This window comes from Lissotriton helveticus, chromosome 6, assembly GCF_964261635.1.
Source record: "Lissotriton helveticus chromosome 6, aLisHel1.1, whole genome shotgun sequence".
In the NCBI taxonomy this organism is placed as follows: domain Eukaryota; kingdom Metazoa; phylum Chordata; class Amphibia; order Caudata; family Salamandridae; genus Lissotriton; species Lissotriton helveticus.
This window is the reverse complement of record NC_136067.1, coordinates 1587124392-1587147119: the sequence shown is the minus strand read 5'-3', so window position 1 is coordinate 1587147119 and position 22728 is coordinate 1587124392. Positions and strand designations below refer to the sequence as shown.

At 46.7% G+C, this 22728-nt stretch overlaps 1 protein-coding gene across 1 annotated transcript in view; it reads right to left on the bottom strand.

The window, feature by feature from the left end:
- Positions 1 to 22728, bottom strand: part of IYD (iodotyrosine deiodinase) — a 226424-nt gene that overhangs the window by 23678 nt on the left and 180018 nt on the right. The window contains exon 4 of the mRNA XM_078647058.1: positions 12518 to 12674. Coding sequence (XP_078503184.1) covers positions 12518 to 12674 — 157 coding nt within the window. The remainder of the gene's footprint in view (positions 1 to 12517; positions 12675 to 22728) is intronic.

Below are 22728 nucleotides of genomic sequence, written 5' to 3'. Positions count from 1 at the left end.
TCCCCCACCCCCCCAATTCTCTTCCAGTCAGAGGAGCTGCCCAGCCATCCCCGGGGTGCAGCTCTCCGTGAAGGATGACAAGGTTAATGAAGCGCCGCTGCTGTAGCTGCGCTCACAGGTAGCTCTTGGCTTGGAGCCCATCATTTTCCATCTCCGGCTGAGTTTTGGGGTTCACGCTCTAGTTTACTGACTCTTTCCAAGACTAGAGGTTGATTGCTTAGAGTACTGTGGGTAATAATGCCTCAGCTCCCGCCAGGCACGAGCTGCCCGGATACAGGAAGATATGTCACCGAGCACGGGTTAATAAATGTCTGAATACAGGGAGAGAGCCGAGCTCTTCCTGAAAGGTGAGAGAACCCTTTCCTCCTGCAGCCCTACAACCAGTGGCATGTCCAGGTGCCAGAGGCAGGGCCAGACTAGAATCGCTTCATTCTACAAAATGTCCACGTGGTCCCCATACGCAGGAGGGGGGAACGTGCCTTCCACGCCTTCCTCCCTCTCCTAAAATGATTCCACTCCCTGGACTTCAGTGGTATCATCCACCAGGAACTCTCGCGTTCACCCTCCTGGGAGCCTCAATATGCCACTGAATATGCACAAAGACCCAATATTTCAGTCCAGATGCTCGTTCTACAAATCATTGATACACACAGCTGTTGCCCAGTTGTTTAATTTTAGATTTTGTTGGACTACAACTCCCAGAATGCACCGCTAGTTATATGAGAACTCAGCACTTGAGGTCGCCAATGACATGGAATTAACTGTCAATCTCAGTTAGGTGTGCATAGTTTGAAAATGATACTGCACTCAGTCCCCCCCACACAAAACCCCCCACACACACACAACCCCACACACACACAACCCCTCCCCCACACAAACACACAAACCCACACACACACCCCACACACACACCCCACACACAACCCCACACACATCCCCACACACATCCCCACACACACACCCACAAACACACAACCACACACGCACAGAACCACACGCACACACACAACCACACACAACCCCACAACACACACTACCCCAAACACAACACACACCCACAAACACACACAACCTCAAAACACAACACACACAACCACACACACACAACCACACACACAACCCCTCACACAACCACACACACACAACCACACACACACAACCACACACACAACCGCAACCAATCTATTGCCCTCAGTCTATCTATCTATCACCCTCTATCTATCTATCTATCTATCTATCTATCTATCTATCTATCTATCTATCTATCTATCTATCTATCTATCTATCTATCTATCTATCTATCTATCTATCTATCTATCTATCTATCTATCTATCTATCTATCTATCGCCCTAACTCTATCTATCGCCCTCACTCTATCTATCCATTGCACTCACTCTATCTATCGCATCACCACAGCCTCACTCAGCACCACCACAGCATCACTCAGGGGCACCACAACATCACTATGCGCTACCACAGCATCACTGAACGCCTCAGCATCACTCGTCGCCACCACAACATCACTCAGCGCCACTACAGCATCAATCTGTGCAACCATTCAACAACAACTGGTTCAAATATGTTCTCTCAATGTTTCAAACTTTATTACAAATGTCACAAAAAGATCTTAATACTTCACTTCTGAACATAATCTTCACAAAAGTTACTCACAAAAGTTTAAGCTATTGCCATTATAAATTACAATAACTTTTATTTAAGTATTAATTATTAAAGAGAAATAAAAGCCATTGTTATTTGTAATATCAATACATCTAACTCACGTAAATACAACACATATTGCATTACAAATGCTATAGGTGTCACATTTGCAAAAGTTATAACTATTGGCATTGTAAATGACAAAGCTATTCATTTCGATATTTTCAAAACCAACACATAAATAAAAAATTTGTCATTTACAATACCAATAGTTCAAACTTTCCTAATGCGAAACCTATTGCATTGCTCTGTGTGTGTGTGTGTGTGTGTGTGTGTGTGGCTGTGTGTGTGTGGGTGTGGCTGTGTGTGGCTCTGTGTGTGGCTCTGTGTGTGTGTGTGGGTGCAAATGCAATAGGTTTTGCATTTGCGAGAGATTAAGCTATTGGCATTGTAAATGACAATGCCATTTATTTATGTTTTAAAAACAAAAATAATGTCATGAGCAATGCCAATAGCTCTAACTTTAACAAAGAGGAGACCATTGCATTGTAAATACTTGTTGCAAAACAGATTGAAGAGTCTGTTTTTTAACTTTAGGAATGCCCATTCTTATGGGTTGAAAGTAAAGGGCTCAAACCCCACCACTGGCATACACTACCTTGCATGAAAGATGCTTAAAAACTCAAGTTGGTCATTCATTAGATGGTTTGAAACATTTACAGACATTAATGTGATTTTGAGAAATGCTTTTTTCTGGCACTGCAGTTAATTTAGGAACCTCTGGCTCCAGTGCCTTAACCAGAAGGCCACACCATGGCATTGTCTAGTAAATAAGCAGCAACTATATCCTAGGTCTCAGTTTTAGACGTTTTTAGGTCGAGCCTACCCAACAGTGAAACTATGTAGTTGAAAAAGTCCTATGGTGCACATGCACTTACCAAGATCTTTCAGTGGGTTTAAAAGCCACCCCTTGCTTACCCTTGGTTGGCTTTAATATCGCTCTCATTAACTTTCTTCTTATTCACTGATTTGCCTTGTCCATCTTGTCCCATCTTTACTTGTGCCTCCCCAGATTATTTCCCCTTTACCATCCCCTTGATAGGGCTAATTTTTGTCCTTCCACTGCTCACTTTTAGGACACTATTTTTTTCTTTTCGATTACAAACTCCATGAGAGTGCATGCGTTTTTCCTGCTCTTTTGCTCTCCCTTGGGTGCCCCCTCAAATACCTGTCAGTCATGCACTGTAGGAATTTGTATCAGCAATTTATTGGGTTGGGTATCTTCAAAGTGGCACAATTCACAAAGAGATGTGGAAATAATGGGTTACAGAGCATGCAGATATGTGTCCAATATATAGTATTTTGGGTCTGTGCGAGAAATTGTCTAATTCTTTTGCAAATTGCATCAGATTACACACAATTAGGCTACTACTGTAAAATGTGGATTGATGGTATTTTGCTTGACTTCTTTTGACAGAGCGAATAAATTATAGAAAAAAGTGAAAGGGCTGAAAGAGATAAAAGCAGGCGACTTGTTCAAGGAGAAAATGTCTTCTGATGTGACTTTGTCTATGCAAACCTATCTCCACTGACAGAAATGAAGTCAAACAGTGCAATGTAAAATCTTAGGACATTTTTCGAATTTCAATTAACACAAAGTTCAGGAATTACCCCCAGGTCCCTTCGTCCTCGACACCTTCATAATTACAAGTGGAGATGATCATCTCCCGACAGAAAAAAACAAGAGGAATGCTGGGATACTAATACTGCCCCTCCCCCCGGGAGTACATAAGCAGTACTTACCCAGCAGCCCTCCTGTTCTTTTTTTCTGTCTGTCGACAGATTGGATGGTGTGCTGGTGCTGCTCCTGCTGGGCTGGAGTGGCGTTGCTTCTCTCTTCCCCCCGCCCGGCTGCCTGGCTGTGCGGGCGCGGGGTTCCCTGGACTGCCTCCTGGCCTGCTGGGAGTCAGTCATTCTTGGAGCCGGTGTTCTGCTGTGCACTTCGTGTGCCTACCGGTCCTTTGCGGCTGGAGTTCCCGAGATGTTGCTTCCGGGTCGTGGGCTCGTCTTCCCGAGCTTGGCCGGGGGGTCGTGCCTGGTTGGATGTGCTCCTGCTGTTCTTGGCTGTGATGGCGGTGGAGTGGGGGCCTTGTTCCTGGGGTGGGCCCCCGCTCTGGGTGAGTCCCGCTTGCGTGGTTTTTCTTTCTCTGAACATGCATTTCAGTGAGACAATCTGCCGGCTTGATTGGGGTGCGGTGTTCGAGTCTCGGCGATGCCTCTGTTAATGTTAGTTTCTCCACGTGCTTGGCATTTGATTCTGTGTGGCGCTCTGTTGCCACGCACTGTGCTTGCTAATTGTTCAATGTCCTGTCAGCTCGGCTCTGTGCCTCTGCTTCCGGGCTGCCTTAGAACCGGGCACAACGGAGCAGCCTAGAAATAGGAAGACCAAACCGATGGGGGAGCTGAACTGGTTGGCTTGTGGCTGTATTTGTATGCTCCCCTCTGATGTACAGGGAGACCGGATCTATGGGGGAGTTCTTCTAGTTGGAACACCGGCAGCTCCCCTGCCTTAGCTGGGAGTCCTCTGACCCGTCCTGGGGCTCCGGTTTGCCCCTCTGTTTATGGCACGCCTGGGACTTGGGTTACATCGGCACTGTGGATGTAAAGTCCCGTTCTTGCTGGGGCTGCAGATTTGGGGACCGGGCTTCAGGCTCAGGAACTGTGGATGTTTTCGGGTTCCTGCCAGTCCACTTCTCCTTCTCAGTTCGATGGGATGAATGCCATTGGATTGGGAGCTCCGTGATGCCCTTCCTGGTGTTCATTTCCTTTACTACCTGTGCTGCTTTTCTGTGTGGATGTGTCCCGTACAGTTCATTTCCTGTGGACCCTCCGCCCTCCGGGCAGGCCCCCAGCTCCTTCCTGGGCATGGTGGCTGTGTTGGTGGGGGCTTCGGTGTTGGTTCTGCTGGACACGCACATGGTTGGTGCCCGCGCTGTACTTTCTTCTGGGGTCCCTGTGTGACTCGTCCATTTGGCCCTGGCCTTTCCGTGCTTGGCCGGTTGGGTTTCGTGGGGTTGGCGTCCCTGGGATGCCTTTCTTTTTTGGCATGCTCCTGGGAGGACTTATGGCTGGTGGTCTCGGACGCTGGGGTGCCGTGTTCCTTTCCCTGTCCCTCGCCTGACTATCGGTGTCCTGGGTTCTCTATGGCTGCTCAAGCTTGGCTGTGGCTTCACCTGCGCCCTTCTCTGGGTCTGTGATGTTTTTTCCCTGTGCCAGTGGGGGCCTTGTTGTGCTGTTGGCTCCTGCTCAGGCTGTTTCGCCCCCATTCTTCTTCTAGGTGTCTCGTGGGCTGGTCCTGGATGTGGTGGCTGGCTGTCCTTCTGGATGTGCCGTGTTCTGGCGTCGTTATATCCTGGGGTGCCGGGGCCTCCTACTTGGGGTGCATGCGTTAGCGCTGTGCTTCGTCCCCTCTTCTTTTTTGGATTGTCCTGCTTCAGCCACAGGTGCCCGCGCTGCTTGATTCCTGTGTGTGCTCAGTGGCGGGTGCTTCTGTGTGCTTGTGGTGCTCGGACGCACTGGTGTTCTCTGGTGCTTCCCCCCCTGCGGTTCGTGGGTGTCTGGTGGGTGCTGGTCGGTCGGGCGCTGTGGTTCCTGTGCACCTCTTTTTGGTCTGCGGGGTCACTTTTCTGTTCCTGGCCTGCTGCCTTGCCGCCTGCCCGCCCCAGCTCTTGTCTGTTCTCTGGGGCGGGCGTGTCATGGGGCTTCTCGCTTTGGTCCCCTTCTTCGGGTGGTTCCCCTGCTTTTGGCCGCTCGAGCTTGGGGGTTTTCCCCTCCGGGGTTGGCGTGGGTTCCTGTCGCCTCTGTGGGGGCTGGTTCCTTTTTTTCGCTGGCTCTCTGCCTTTTTTGCTTGCTCCTGGGGTTTTCTCTGTGTTGTTGGGATCTCCCTGCCTGCTTGCTTGTGCCTTGCCCTCTGCTACTCTTCTGTTTGGGTCGCTTCTCGCTTCTTCGGCGACTGCCTTCTCCGCGGCTGGCATTGCCTCCGCTGCGGGCTGGGTGTTGTGGCCTTGCTCCGGTTGTGTGCCCTGGTTCTTTGCCTCCGCTTCCTGGCTTCTGTGGGGTTGGTCGGCATTTGGGGCTGCGCCTGGTTCCTGTCCTTGGATGCTTCCCGGTGTCGTGCCGGGGGCTCTCTGGGGTGCTTTGTCCCCTCTACCTGCGCTTGGGTGGCTTGTGCTGCCTTGGGTTCGACTGTTCTGTGCTGTTCCGCCCTGTCTGCGCCTGTTCTCATCTGTTCCCTGCGGTTTTGCTGGGTCTGGCCTGGATGGTGTCTGCTTGGGCGCCCGTCTGGGTCTTCCTGGTGCTGTGGGCTTCCCTTTGCTCTGGCCTGGGCCTTCTGGTGTTGTCCCGGGACCTTCTGTGGGCTTGTCCTGGATGCTTCTGCTCTGGCTCTCCCCGTGCTTGCCTTTGGTTTGCTTCTGGTGTTTCCTGGCCACCCCTCCTGTTTCTGCCGTGGTGCCTGCCTGGTTTGTTCCTGGCTGGGGCCTCCTGGCTGCTGCCGTGTCCTGTCGTGCCGCCTGTTCTCCGGTGTGGTGTGCTGTCCCCGTGCTCCGCTGTCTGCTCAGTGGATGTGCATGGTCGGGCCGGGTTAGTGCCTGCCTGGCCTCCTGGGGCTGGTGGGTGCTGTTGGCTTCTTGGTCCTTCTTCTCGCGGGGGTGTTTGCTCCCTGGGTTGTTCTGGTCTCGCCTGGTTCCCTTGGTGGGTGCCTGGCTGAGGTTTTGGCTGGGGCGTGCCACTCCTGCATGGTGGGCTCCTTTTTGAGCTCTGCTTCCTTGCTGGTCTCCCTTTGGGTCCCTTTGGGTCCTGGCGGGGTGTTCTGTGTTGGGGCCGCTTCCTGGTGGTTCCTTCTGGGCCTTCTCCTGCTGTTGGTTCTCTTCCCGGGCTTGTTTTCCCGGTGTTGTGGGCCTGTGTGGGGTTCTGTGGCTCCGGTTCTACCGGCTTCTTACTGGTTGTGTGTGGCCTCGGTCTGTGCCTCCTGGGGTTTCGGGCTGTGCTCTCCCTTTTCGGCCTGCTCTGGGGGTTTGTTGCCGGCCGTTTCCGGGTTCTTTCCTGGTTCTGTGGTCCTGGCTCGCTCCTTCCTCCCTTGCTTTCCCGGGCTTTGTTCTCGGTGTGGGTCTGTTTGGGTGCACCTCCCTCTCTGGTTGAGGTGCTGTTCAGTGGTGCTCGTGCCTCTGCGGTCCCTCCCTCCTGGCTGCGGGTTGTCTGTGGTTTCCTGCTGCTTGGTCCTCTGCTCTACTTCTGGGGTTTGCTTGGGCCTGCTGTTCCTCCTGCGTGGTCAGGTTGCTTGGCTCTGTTCCTGGCTTCCCGGTTCTGTTGGCGTTTGTTGGCCTCTTTTTGCGGTTTGCTTGGCTCCTCTCCGGCGTTGCTGGGTTGGGGCCTTGTGGTTCTGGTCTGGGTGCTGTACTCCCTGGGCTTTCTTTTTCCCGCTGCTCCTGCCCTTGCTGCTTGCCTGGCCTGGGTGTGGGGTTCATGTGTCATTTGGGCGCCTTCTTTGTGCTGCCCTCTGCGCCTCGTTGTTTACAACAAGGGGTGGTGATGGACAGAGTCTCTGAATTAAGCAGAATACTCTCACCCAGTCAAGAGATCAGGGCTAGATCCAACACCGTTATTTAGCTCATTGCACCATCCCAGTTTCAGAACCTGGCTGTATGCAAATTAGTCTGTCCCTGGCCCAGTGCATCATGGGAACAGGGCAGACCAGACTACAAAAGCCAATTCTTACACTGGGAAGGAAACAAGCTTCCGGGGACCGGTTTCTGGCATTTCAGCCGTCTTCGGCCCGGCTTGCTTGAATCCTGATGGTGCAATGAGCAAGGGACTCACATCTGAGTATACCCTTCCACGCTTAGGGTGGACAAAATTATTTACAACAAGGGGTGGTGATGGACAGAGTCTCTGAATTAAGCAGAATACTCTCACCCAGTCAAGAGATCAGGGCTAGATCCAACACCGTTATTTAGCTCATTGCACCATCCCAGTTTCAGAACCTGGCTGTATGCAAATTAGTCTGTCCCTGGCCCAGTGCATCATGGGAACAGGGCAGACCAGACTACAAAAGCCAATTCTTACACTGGGAAGGAAACAAGCTTCCGGGGACCGGTTTCTGGCATTTCAGCCGTCTTCGGCCCGGCTTGCTTGAATCCTGATTGTGCAATGAGCAAGGGACTCACATCTGAGTATACCCTTCCACGCTTAGGGTGGACAAAATTATTTACAACAAGGGGTGGTGATGGACAGAGTCTCTGAATTAAGCAGAATACTCTCACCCAGTCAAGAGATCAGGGCTAGATCCAACACCGTTAGTCTGTGCCTCCTGGGGTTTCGGGCTGTGCTCTCCCTTTTCGGCCTGCTCTGGGGGTTTGTTGCCGGCCGTTTCCGGGTTCTTTCCTGGTTCTGTGGTCCTGGCTCGCTCCTTCCTCCCTTGCTTTCCCGGGCTTTGTTCTCGGTGTGGGTCTGTTTGGGTGCACCTCCCTCTCTGGTTGAGGTGCTGTTCAGTGGTGCTCGTGCCTCTGCGGGTCCCTCCCTCCTGGCTGCGGGTTGTCTGTGGTTTCCTGCTGCTTGGTCCTCTGCTCTACTTCTGGGGTTTGCTTGGGCCTGCTGTTCCTCCTGCGTGGTCAGGTTGCTTAGCTCTGTTCCTGGCTTCCCGGTTCTGTTGGCGTTTGTTGGCCTCTTTTTGCGGTTTGCTTGGCTCCTCTCCGGCGTTGCTGGGTTGGGGCCTTGTGGTTCTGGTCTGGGTGCTGTACTCCCTGGGCTTTCTTTTTCCCGCTGCTCCTGCCCTTGCTGCTTGCCTGGCCTGGGTGTGGGGTTCATGTGTCATTTGGGCGCCTTCTTTGTGCTGCCCTCTGCGCCTCGTTGGGCGGCTGCTGGGGTTTCCCAGTTGCTCTGTGCTCCCCTCCTGCCTTGTGTTCCATCCCTTTGGGGTTGGGGTTTTCTGGGCTTGTGATCGATTTCTCTGTTCCCGACCTGGTTGAGTTTTCTTTGTAGCTAGTCTCCAGTATTGTTGGCCTCTCCTTGTTTGATGGGCTTTCGGCTGGGTTCTGGGGTTCTTCCCTTTCCCTGTATTTTGGGTCGGGTTCTCGTTCCTGGTCGGCTCCTGGATGCTTGTTGCTTCCTGGGCCTCCTCGGCCGGGTTTCCTCCTCGGGTCTCTTGGGCTCGAGTCCTTTCTTTTTGGGGATTTGGCCGGGTTTCTGGCCTGTGCTTCTCCTTCCTTTTTGGGCTGGGTGCTTGTGCCTGCGCTCTGTTGGCCGTTTCTTTTTTTGGCTTTCTTCCGGGTTGTCTCGTTTTCCTGGTGGGTCTGCCTGGCCCTGTGTGCCTTCCGGCTGGTTCTGTCCTTGGCGGTCTTCTCCGGTGGGTTGTTTTGGCTGGTCTTGGTGTCCTGGTCCGGGTCCCGGTTGCCGGTTTCTCAGGTTGGCGGCCTCCTTTCTTTGGAGTCCTGGCCTTTTTTCTTTGTCTCCGGTCCTTGTCCCTGCTGTCCTGTTCTGGGTTGCGGGCCAGCTGTTTCCTGTGGTCTTCTTTTCCTCCTCGGTGCTCCCTTGGGTGGCTGCTTTTGTTGTGGTTTCCTGGGTGTGCTTGTGCGTGCGGAAGGCCGGGTTTCCTGCTTTGGTATTCTCCACTTGTAATTATGAAGGTGTTGAGGACGAAGGGACCTGGGGGTAATGTCCTATTACTTACCGGTAATCTTCATTACTCCAGGTCCAGTAGTCCTCGACACTTTCATACGCCCCTCCCTCCCTCCCGGGCGGCCAGCCTTCCTGTCTGGGCTTGTTAGTACAGGAGGGCAATGGGGTAAGTACTGCTTATGTACTCCCGGGGGGAGGGGCAGTATTAGTATCCCAGCATTCCTCTTGTTTTTTTCTGTCAGGAGATGATCATCTCCACTTGTAATTATGAAGGTGTCGAGGACTACGGGACCCGGAGTAATGAAGATTACCGGTAAGTAATAGGACATTTCCCTAATTTCGCTACTGTATTCAAATGTTCAGTTTCCAAGAGAGTTTGGATTATGGCATGCCATTGCTGATTTTTCTGACCAACCACATGCTGGAAAAATTAAAAGTGATTTATTTTTGGACCTCCAATCACATCTGGAAATGTTAGATCTGATACGATAACAATTGTCTCATCTTACTACCTCTTTGAGGTAGGGTTTAATTTAATTGGTGTAGATGTTTTAAGATTGCACTAGATTGTGCATTATTGTGTAAGTGGAACAATGATTTAGCATGTTGTATAATTCATGGATTTGGACTGTTGTCTCATACATTTTATTGTGATTGTTTTTATCTTATGCTGTAACTGGTTTTATTGAATCTTTTATACATTTTGAAAAAACTAACATTGACTGTCTGGCTTCCTGTATGCAGCATCTGTAGAATAATTCAGAAAAAGGGGGTGGTGATGAACAGAGTGTCTGAATTAAGCAGACCACTCTTACCCAGTCCAAAGATCAGGGCTTGATCCATCACCGTTATTTAGCTCACTGCCCCATCCCAGCTCAGAACCTGGCTATATGCAAATTAGTCTGTCCCTGGCCCAGTGCATCATGGGAACAGGGCAGACCAAACTACCAAGCCAATTCTTCACCAGAAAGGAGACAAGCTTCCGGGGACTGGTTTCTGCCATTCCAGGCGTCGTCGGCCCGGCTTGCTTGAATCCTGATGGAGCAGTGAGCAAGGGACTCATGTCTGAGTATACCCTTCCACGCTTATGGTGGACAAAATGATTCAGAAAAAGGGGGTGGTGATGAACAGAGTGTCTGAATTAAGCAGACCACTCTTACCCAGTCCAAAGATCAGGGCTTGATCCATCACCGTTATTTAGCTCACTGCCCCATCCCAGCTCAGAACCTGGCTATATGCAAATTAGTCTGTCCGTGGCCCAGTGCATCATGGGAACAGGGCAGACCAAACTACCAAGCCAATTCTTCACCAGAAGGGAGACAAGCATCCGGGGACTGGTTTCTGCCATTCCAGGCGTCGTCGGCCCGGCTTGCTTGAATCCTGATGGAGCAGTGAGCAAGGGACTCATGTCTGAGTATACCCTTCCACGCTTATGGTGGACAAAATGATTCAGAAAAAGGGGGTGGTGATGAACAGAGTGTCTGAATTAAGCAGACCACTCTTACCCAGTCCAGAGATCAGGGCTTGATCCATCACCGTTATTTAGCTCACTGCCCCATCCCAGCTCAGAACCTGGCTATATGCAAATTAGTCCGTCCCTGGCCCAGTGCATCATGGGAACAGGGCTCACCACCCCCTTTTCTGAATCAGCATCTGTAGAATAAGCATACACCAGAACTATATTAGGCGACTTGAAAAAGTGTATTCATAAATGCTATTAGAAAATACCTTTTCACACAGTGGGGAATATTATTGTTATTCCACAAGTAAAATATTAGAGAGGCAAGATTAAGATTCCTTCAATTCAAACGTTTTACACTAGCCCTCAACCCTGACAACCATTTGATGAATTTATAGAAGCATCAAAGCCTTCTCATCTTGTAATGGATTGAAATTATATCAGCCATAATGGCACCTCATGTAAAATAAGCATTTACAAATCCGACAGGTCTGGTGTTGGGTGCCAGCCCTTTCGCTTTGTCAATGCTTGTTTAGTTTGTCATGTTGTTCGAAAAACGTCATTGTTTGTGGAGCTACTATCCTTGATGTTATCAAAAAGAACAACATTAACGAAAATCAAAAAAAAAATTTGGTCTCAAAACGATGTATTGTTGTAGTGGTCTCCAAAATTAAAAAGAAGTACTTTGTTTGCAGATGTGCTTCTTCTGAAAGAGGTGAATGAAAGCACATACAGTGAAGTCAGCTAATGGCTGAAGTGGGCTGACCCTGTGCCTCATGTTGTACGCTGCAATGGATGGCAGAAAAATGTGAATGATACAACACCAGACCAAAGGAGGAAGACAGGAGGCTCAAAGCCCCTATTTGTAAGTAAATCATATATATTTATAATTTTAGCAAAGTCAGAAGGTGTTGGCTAACTTCAGACCTAAAACGCGGCCTTCATTTGTCTTTTGTTATTTCCTAGATACGTTTTCCTTAATATCACTTCTACATCAGTGGTAGCTGTATATCTCCTGTACATCTCCTGTGGGTATCTCAAACTCATCAGACACATCAATGAAACACTCCCCGGAACAAGATCGTTGTTAGTTAATCTCTCAGAAAATCACATGTATTTATCAGCAGTCTAATAGTCGAGAAAAGTTAATCCACAGTCTCTGCAAAGATTTGGGCTGATTGGTGTGTTAAATAGTGGAAGAGCTGGAGCACCTTAGACGGTGGTAATTGGTTGTTTGTCATAGGAACTTTAAAAGATTGTGCTACTTTAGCTGAACAAATAGCTTCATTTGATGACCTCTCTCAAGTAAACCACATCACTCACCACAATAACATAAGACAAAGCCAAATGACACCACAATCAAAACATAAAAGGACACAGCAATGCAAACAGTGACAAGTGTGTGGAAAAGAACACCCACTGTACAACACAACAGTATCACATTGCAATAATGTAGAAAAATACATAGAAGCACTAAAAAAACACTACAACAAAATTCCATACAACTAATATGCACACACAGTTTATATCATGTTAACCCCCAGAAACCTCCTTTTCAAAATATGGTGGTAAATGGTGCTTGCACCAAACACTACATCAACACACTTTCAAAGACATAAAATAGCACAAGTAAAGTATTCTGTCCCCGAAAGAGTAATAGTTCTTGTATATTTGAATAACAGAGTGAGATATGAGTAATGTGTACTGTCGACTGGGAGACACACCTGCAGCGCGGCCAGCAGAATCCCACATGCGATAGAAACACTGATCTCGTTGTAGTAATGGGTCTTCTTTTTGTTCTGAGGGAGCAAACCATAAACTTGCTTGAAGATTAGAATCAGGTATGGCGCATTGTCCAAATATTCTTTAACCCAGTTGGTTCTGTTGAAAGGGAACATAATAATTACAAACTGAATTATTAAGCTTTAGTCAACCTTCAATCATATCCAGAATAAACAAAGTGTGGAGCAAGTCGTTTTTTTCTTTCACAGTTTAATACTGAATTTTCAGTAAGGAGGTACATGTTACATAGGAAGTAATTGGTGTAAACTACAATTCGGAGAGTTTCAAGTTCATCCTTGCTAGTTAAGTGCTAATTAAACAAGTATACAAATTTAGGCCAGTGGCGTAGTTAGACCTTTTGCTGCCCTTGGCGCTCCCTGCGTTTGCCGCCCCAAAACGGCCGCAGGTAAGATTCGTAAAAAATAAGCAGCTGATTATGCCTCAAATTCAATTTACAACCAGTGTATATATTTATACAGATATGCAGAGAGCAATATGCTGTTCATCACCATTAATAAATGTGTTTGGAGCCATGACTCATGGGTGATAAATGTATTTTATTTATTTTATTTATGAATTTTGTAGAGCGCACGGCTACCCCCATCGGGGGTGTCCCGGCGCTAGGCTGTAGGCAGAAGAGGAGGATCTATCTAGATAAATGAAAATAGCCAAGTTTTCAACCGGCCACGGAACAGAGCTTCGGAAGGAGCAAATCTGAGGTCTAGAGGTAGGCTGTTCCAATGTTTGGCAGCAAGGACTGCAAAGGCTCTGCCACCCATTCTAGTGCGGCGGAAGCGTGGAACAATCATGAGACGTAGGTTGTTAGAGCGTAAGTCTCTGACTGAGTGGGAAAGTACCAATCTCTTTCTTAAATATTCTGGTCCTGTTCCGTTCAGGGCTCGAAAAGCAAGAATAAGCGTTTTAAACTTAATGCGGCTGGCTATAGGTAGCCAGTGAAGCTTTTTGCGAAACGCTGAAATCGGGTGTCGGAAAGGGATATTGCCAATCAGTCTTGCTGCAGCATTTTGAACTACTTGAAGGCGTTCAATTTGATACAAAGGGGCCCCAGCATAAAGACTGTTGGCATAATCCAAGTGGGAGGTTATTAAGGCCTGAGTAACCGTTCTGCGCGCGTCCATCGTCAGAAATGGGAATATCTTTCTCATCATCTTTAATTTTCCAAAACAGGCAGCAGTGACCTTGTTAATTTGAGGGCCACAAGAAAGCATATCATCAAATTGAAACCCCAGATTGCGGGCGGCGTGCACCGGGATAGGAGGGGGGTTCAGTACTGTTGGCCACCACAATGAGGGAGGTATGGTCATTTTTTGATTAAAAAACAAGACCTCCGTCTTATCAGTGTAAAGCCTCGCCTCTCCCACAATATTGGCGATTAATAGCACATTACACGTTTTACATTTTCATAAATGGCTTATGCCAAGTTAAGTTTTCATGTGCACTTTTATAAAAAATGTATTTAGATTTTTAAAAAAAGAAGCAAGGGGTTAAATTTGAGCATTAAGATGAAACATTGAACAAGGTAGTTGTGTTCAGGGTAGCATCAAGCTTTTGTCCACCGTACCACCTCAGATTAGACCTAGCCATATGCAAATCAGTTTTGGTCCTGCTGAACTGGAACCCAGGCTACCCAAGGCTGGTTTCACCCTGATTGGGGCTCATCAGTTGGCTGCAGGTTGGTTCCTGTGGTACAATGAGCAAGGTACCCAGGTCTGGGCATACCCTTGTCCGTCTAGGGCATTATATCAAACACACAAAAGGTGATGGCAGGAATGCTTGCAATAAATCTAACCACTGACAATCGCTCAGGGTAGCATTCCAACCCAACATTCTTTTGCCCACCATGGCACCTCAGATTAGATGCAGTCATATGCACATTAGACATGGTTTTACTCCAATAGGAGCAGTCCAGCACAATCTGCCGAGATTCTGGACAGACTGCTTCCTGCGAAGCAGGGTCAGTCCTGACTTGCATAAGGTAGGCATAGAGTTGCAAGGAGGATGAAAAACAGTGGACAAAAATGTGTCCCAAGCTGGTGGCTGACATTAATGAATGTAGAAGGTGGAGTTTACCGGATATTTCTTGTTATGTTATGTTGTGTTATATTATCTGTAATTCAAAAGAGCACTATCCTGCGCAAGAGTATCCTGGTACTGAGTAGAAGTGTGCCTAAACCTACCTATGGTAGGTTGGTTCACTGAAAAGCCACACTGTCTGCTTCGAGTGGAATGCACGAAGAGAGGAGGAGTCTCCGATGTGGAGAGGGAGGTAATTCCATGCTTTAGGAGCGATGTACGAGAACGCTCATCCTTCTGATCTGCTTCTGTGCATGCATTGGATGTTGGTGAGTATGAGTGGAGATGTCTGGATAGCTAGTAGAAGGGGATGCCACAGTTCACGTAGATTGGGCTTAAGTTGTGGAGAGCCTTGTATGTGTGTTAGGAGTTTGAATTGGGTACATTTGAGTATTAGAAGCCAGTGTAGTTCCCTGAGGTGCAGTGTAATGTGAGTTCTGTGTAGGAGATTGAGGATGAGTCTGGGTGCCCAGTTCTTGATGGTCTACAGTCTTCTAGTAAGTTATTTGGCGATGCCAGTGGACATAGTGTTTGTGGGTCAGAGTTTGACCGACCACCAGTTGTAGTGTCATGGTGAGTAGTTTTTGCTGAAGAGCACAACTTCTGTCTTGTCTGTGTTGAGTTTGAGACAGATGGCTTTCCTCCAGTTGACATAAAAGTAATATCACTGAGGCTTAGTGATCAACTTAAGTTTATTTTTGGACAGAAGTAATAAATATGTGAATGGAGCATGTTAATGGACCACATTTATGCTCACGGCCATGGTTCGTGTATGTGTGTGTATGTGTGTATCTCCATGCAACAAGCTTCCATTGCTCCCTCTGACTTCTGTGTGCGGTGGCTCGTATGGTGGGCCCGGTAAGAGTGCAAATTTCAAAATGCAGTGAGAATAAGTTCTAGCTCCAAAACTCATAAACTCAACCCTGTACAGGTGTTACTAAGTGATTTATTTTGCTACAAACATGATGCTCAACATGTTTCGGAGAAAGGTTCCCCTTGATAACGGAACAAAAGTTTTAGAACAACTCATACAGTGATTTAAAATTGCAGTGCATGTGAACAGAAATAAAGTACTACATCTAGGTGTACTAAAGTTATTTATAAAGGCGCCATTTTGAAGTGGTTACACACTTCAATTATACAAAGATAATATTTATTGGTCAGCTATAAAAATAAGGCAATGGTCACCAGTAGGGAGTTATAGTTAGGACCATGTTTCCGTAGGAAGAGCGTTTTTGACTTGCTTTTGACTTTAGTGTCGTTTTCACAAGATTTTCCAAATAATGTGGGCCGGTAAATAAAGTTTCAGGGTGATTCTTCAAGTGGGGGCCAAGAAAAAGGGGGGGTCAAAAAAGTGTGCTTCCCATGCTAATTCCTGTAAAGACTTTAGACATGTCTGCAGTCCGAAACGCTGAATGGAATTACATCAAATTTGTCAGACAAGTAGCTTTCTGTTTGCAGAGTATGCTTTTTGTTTTTTGGTGTAAATCTGTTCAGTAGTTTGTGAGAAAGTAAAGGGAATCCAAATTTGCATATCTTTCGATTGCGACTAATTCGCGCCTATTTTGCGATGTTTCATAAATATACGTGCCAACAAAAATGCAGTGATTGGCTAGCCACAACCTGAGAAGAAAGTTGCGACTGCCATTTTATTTTATCAGCACAGTCCCTGTTGCTTCATAGAAATGGCTGAAACTGGCATAAGGGGTGACAGGTTGTATATACCCTAACTCCATGGGTGGGATATAGGGGTCTTTCTGTGTAGGAAACTGGGTTTTCTTTGCAGTACCCGCCACTTTTTGTCTGGTTTTTGATTCAACTTTGTCTGCAGTGTATCACGTCCCTGCTAACCAGGTTCTCAATACTGGTGTTCTTGCCCTTAAAACTGTGCCACGAGTGGCACAACTTCAGATACCCCTGTAAGTCACTAGTAAGTGTCACCCTTGATGTTGATGCCTTGGGCATAGGTATGAAGCGGGTCCTCTGGGGCTGCAGCACTGGTGTTGCCACCCCAGGGACCCCTCACCAAAGCTATGCACTCTGCATGTCTTTAGCGCAGAGCAATCCGAAGAGTCGACATGGCACACAGCCATGTGTGCCATGCCTCCTACACAGCATAAGGAATAGGTATGTCACCCCTCATGCAGGCGTTTACCCTAAGACAGGGTGCACTATATCCTATGTGAGAGCATATAAGCATGAGCAGATATTCCCCTTCAATGTCCAGCTATTCTGTGATGTTTTAAGTGACCAGGGAAGCGATAAATAATACATGGGCTGGATACTTGTCAACACGAGTTTCCTTGCTCCATGATAGCTTCACTCATTTCTAAGGTATTTGGATTACATTCACACAGGTGACCCTTTTAGAGGGTCCCCCGAAAACCTACCAAACACTGGTGTGGCTTCTGACTTGTTAGTGCCAGTCTGCCACCACCAGACATTTTTCTGACATCATGGGGTGAGCACCAGCGCTCCCAGAGTACAGAGACAAAGCCTGCTCTGGGCAGAGGTATTTCACACCTCCTATAGGGCAGGATGGCCTTCGTGGATAGGAAGCTTAAAGGCAAAGCCACCTTTGAAATCCAACCCAGGAACCTCCAGATCACTGCTGCTGTGTCATCCCAAACCTGAAAGGACTCCAAGAACCACGGAGCACCTCCAGCCTTCAAGAAGCCACCAAGAAGCTGCCTTGGAGTGAAGGTATCACTCCCCTGCACAACGCATGCACCAATCCCAAGACGTCTGGTTTGTCGGCTTGCTGCTCTCCTACTACCTCAAAGCCAGAAAAGGAACAACAGCTCCGGAGGGTGAGATCTGCCTCTCCACCAAGTTTGGAGGCACCAGGATCTACTGGAGCCGGGGCATACCAATACCCATGGTACCGGACCGCCAACAGCAATCATCAAGAAAAAGAGTCCAGTCTAGACTCCGTAAGCACCAGAAGCAAGCACCAGTCCAGGGATATCGAGACCCACTTCCTGAGTAGCCCAGCTGTCCCGAGATCATAACTCCAAGTTACCTGCTCCTGACAACGAGGACATCAAGATGTGCTGCGTAGTTCCTATAGAAAATATACAGGATCTGCAAGTTTAGACAACATACACAGTAGGATTGGTGTAAGACAAACTCTGATCACCTGTACCGGGTTTGCTGGCCCTTTTGTACCAACTAGCTCACAGTGCCACTAGAATTTCCTCTTGCCCGGGAGAGAATAGTTCTTGGCAACCATCAAACATAACAACCCTGATCCCTCAGGACTGTGGAAACAATGTACTACCTTTTGTTCAGTCACTCGTGCTTACTTGGTTTCTCTCAAAGAGATACACCGAATAAAACAAGCTGGGCATTTTCAATAATCATTTATTGAACAGTTATTCTGGTCTAGAATAGATGTGCTGCAACAACCGTTAGACAGTATCGGATATAAATGATTAACAGTACTATGAAGGTAAAATGATGGTATAGTTCTACCATCTTACTAAAATCATGAATACATTCAAGATTATATAAAACACATGATAAAAGGTGCGTACTCCTACGATGTCTCCCTAACTAGATGTACTTAAGTGTACCTAGCATGGATGTAGGTGTTAAGCCAAAAATTCCTCTAGGATCTAGTCAACCCCATTACCTTGAGTGAGACTGTGGGACCCCCATCCTGGTCTGGAGCTGGACACCCCGTGAGGGATGTTTAACCAATCCTAGCTGAAGTGTCTGCATGCAGGAACCTCAGCCTCTCTGGTCAGTGTGTCGGCCGGGAAGTCTTGATCTCCTCTAACTAGCTTAGCAAGATGTGATGTTTATATACCCATAGGTCTCTCCAGGGGTCCTACCTTGCTGTATTACTAAGTTGGCCTAAGGATGACGTCAAGCATGAACTTTGTACATAGATTTTATACAGGAGATGGCAATCCTCCTGTGTTTCCAAGAACCCTCAGGCATAATGTAAGAGATATTGAACTAGGGAAAACCCACGTTCTGAATGCAGTGTAATATCTAGGTAAAATGTCAGACCATGTAAACTGTGGCATGTAGAGAGAGAATATAGGTGAAGGGTAACAAGTTTATCGAGGCCCATATTATAGTACCTGTATGGAATATAACAGATGCACAACATCAAGCTGACCTGTTCACTCTACAGCTAGCCCCACCGGCTGTGCTCCAGTGGTCCCCAAACCCTTGCACCCTCCTCCCTCAGAAGAGAACCATCGGCGTTACCTGTAAGTCCTCCTGTGCAGTGTAATTTTAAGTGGACCCCTTCAACTTAACATGCCAGTTTCCAAAACCCTCAGCACGCTGCTCCTGACCCATCCAGGACATTCCCGAACCGCTCCTGCTGTCATGTCTGCAGGTGTATTGCCTATCTCCTGGGGCCTCTGTAGTTCTCCTATGCCCAATACGGAGGGACCTTTGACTTTTTGGTATCGCTTTCTCATCTCTCCATCACAGATTTCACCACTGGGACACTCCCCTAACAACAACAGGAGGGTGAATACACCCCTATACCCACAGCTAAGATGGTGTCACCTGCATCACCCCATGTCTCAACAAGCAGACAGTCAATGACCTGTGGGTAAAATGCATGAGCTCTGGGCATTATCCACTGAACTCTGCATGCCACACAGTACAGCACCCACTCCGCCCTATCTCCCAACAGCCTAACCGTCCTGCTCCACCAGAGGCCACATTCTTAGTGACTGTCCCCTAATCCGGCCATTTTAGAAGGAGGCGGAATCTACTGTTAATGGGACCCTGCATTTGCCTCTGGCCCCTCCACCACAATTGATCATATTACATGACCTGGAGGACTACCCTACCCTCACCACCCACGAGAGGCACTTACTGGCCACAGTGCTTAGCATGGCAAAGATCCGCATCCTTTGTTATTATTGGAGATTGCCCTAGCACCCTACCCTTGACGAATGGATAACAGAAATTTACAGAATATCCTTGTATGAAAGGATAATATACAGAGTGCAGGACAATCTACTCCAAGATCTGGCTGCTTATTTAGTGCGTTGACACCGCTATCCGAGGGGCTTGTGCCCTGTAGCCGCACCCTGCACCCGGAGATTCGATAGTGACGCTAGTGATCTTCTTCTCCCCACCTCCTCATATTAAGCCTTTCCCCACCCCTCCGTTCTCCTGTATGGTCCATTTGCTATGCTTCTGTCCCTGTTGGAGTGCCACCCTGATCCTCCCACCTAGACTGACCCCACCTTTCTATCCTGGGCCCACTGTAAAGAAAATACCTCCTTGAGGCTCCGCTCCAGGAGTCTGGACCCTAGGAGAGTAAACACCCCCTTCCCTCCCCCTTTACCTTTCTCCCCCTTCCTCTATTTCTATTTCTCCCTCTCATTCCCTGTTGTTTGATTTCACATTGTTTAACTGTTTAAACCATGCCACCCTAACACTCTGATGGACATTAGAAAAGTCTTTGTTTATGCATCATGGTATGTCCCTATATATATATATACCCATATATACATATATTACCTACTGCCGGTTACCAGTAGGTAGGTATAGTTAGGACCTAGTTTCCATAGGAAAATCAGTTTTTGACTTGCCTATATCTTTGGCACCTGTTGATGAATCTTCACGAAATGTTCCCAAAAAACTGTCAAAGTAAGTTCTGTTGTGCCTGGTAAATTTTGGGGTGATCTGTTCAGTGGGGGCAGAGAAAAAGGAGGTAAAAAAAGTGTATTTTCCCATTTTAATTCTGATAGGTCGTTTAGTCCAACCTACAGCCCGAACCGCTGGACGGAATTGCATCAAATTTGGCAGAAAGGTAGATGTAGTTACAAAGATTGATCTTTTGTTTTTTGGTGTAAATGTTTTCAGTAGTTCTTGAGAAATTCAGTTTAAAATTATAGTGATATCACTGGCTGCAGATATTTCGTGGCAATTTTGCGATTAATCTTGACCGCGTGCATCAACAGGCAAGCTTTTATTGGCTGGACGCAACCTAAACAGAAAGTTGTGGCCACCATTTTATCAATCGAGAATGGTTCCCAGGGTTGAATATGTCTGTGAAAGCTTATTTAAGGGGTCAGGGTGAAGGTACTCTTACCCCATGTTTGAGAAATGGGGGTGCAAGCAACACAAGTTGTGTGTCCAAATTTGTTTTTTTTTAATTGCGCACAATATTTGTGATGACGACGCGACAGCCAGTGTGGCCCCACATGTACTGTCGCGGGGACATTGCGGCTATCGAAGTCTTCCCAAATATTGGTGAAAATATATCAAAAAATATATTTGTACACACTCTCTGGTCACAGTCACAGACTCATGTACCCACTCACAAACACACTCAGACACTTATGCACCCATTCACATATTCACTCAGACACTTATACATCCATTCTCATACACTCTGAGATACTCGTGCAGCCACTCACATAGCCACTCAGACATTCATGCACCCACTTACATACCCACTCTGACATCTATGCACCCAGTCACAGAAGCACTCATCCAACAGAAATTTGCAGCAACTTCAGTGCTGTCCTCCTCCACATGCTGGTCATGCTGCTCCTCCAGCTGAACCTACAGTAAAACTTGTTTAAAATACATGTATATATGTGTTTCTGAGTTTTTGAAAAAGGCTCTATTTGCAATTTCTGAAGTCACCATGACTTCCGGTGTCACCTCTGAAATGGAAAACACCAAGAAAAAATGGTTTCATTGAAAAATCATTACAGATAGACAACTTTAAAGACTATATTATCAACCTACTGGTGTTAAACATTGAATAAAATATGTCTGTATACTGTTTTTCAATTTCTGAAAAATACACGCTATTCGCAATTTCTGAAGTCACCGCGACTTCCGATGTCGCCGCATAAATGGAAAACACCAAGTAAAGTGATTTTGTTAATAAATCATTAGAGACAGACAACTTCAAAGAGCATATTATTAAACTACTAGTGACAAACAACGAATAAAATATGTATTTATGTGTTTTAGAATTTCTGAAAAACAAAGCATTCATGATTTCCGAAGTGCTCGCGACTTCCCATGTTGCCGCAGAAACAGTAAACAACAACTAAAAGTGCTTTTGTTGAAAAATCATTACAAACGGACATCTTTAAAGAACATATTAGTAAACTACTTATGTCTTTCATAGAAAAAATATGTCTTTATATGTGTTTCTAAATTTTTGAAAAACACGAGCTAATTGCGAATAGTGACGTCACCGCGATAAAAAAATTTGATGGAAAAAACACATTTATAATCCACCGAAACAAATACTAATTGATAAGTTTCCAAACACTCCTCTGGCATGTTTCTCGGAAAATTTAGTTAGGGTTTATTCATACCTGAAAATACAGTCACATCTGCACTACACAAACAAGCATTTACTGTGGCAAAAGAGAAATCAACAACTGTGTTTTCACTAAAGTACCCTTTTATACAGCTATCAATTAAAGATGCTTAAGGAACAATCACAATAGCACACTTTCATATACACAAAACCATTGGACACATTTTGTTAGTGTTCTCTACATCATGAAATTGTAGTAGATACTCTATATAATAAATTAGCTGCTACCATTTAGTAATTATCTATTAAGAATTAGTCCAGTTGGATAGAGGTGTTGTACAAAACAGTTGGGTGGGCTTCAATAAATATAGAAGCAGTATTCAAGCAGATACAATACTCATTTGACACATGTTTAACAGATTACACTTATAAAAGAACATTTATGAAATGGTTGAAATATGCTAAAAGCAAGGAACAGTTAAACAGATGTAATAGGGAGGAAATAAAATTTTAAAAACCTTTGAAATTCACTGAAAAAGCAAAAGTCACAAGGACATTATAGTTAGGAAATCGAATTTTAAAAAACCTTAGAATTTCACTGAAAAAAACAAAGCTTTCACAGACTTTATAATAAGGCTCAGATTTCACTTGCACAGAATCAGTGAAATTCAGCAGTTATAGTTACCTCAGCTAACTATAACTCATGTCCCCGCAATGCAATGCTTAGGATATCACATATTACATCACTCATGACATATTCACTGACATCCCTGATGACATCACTCATGACAT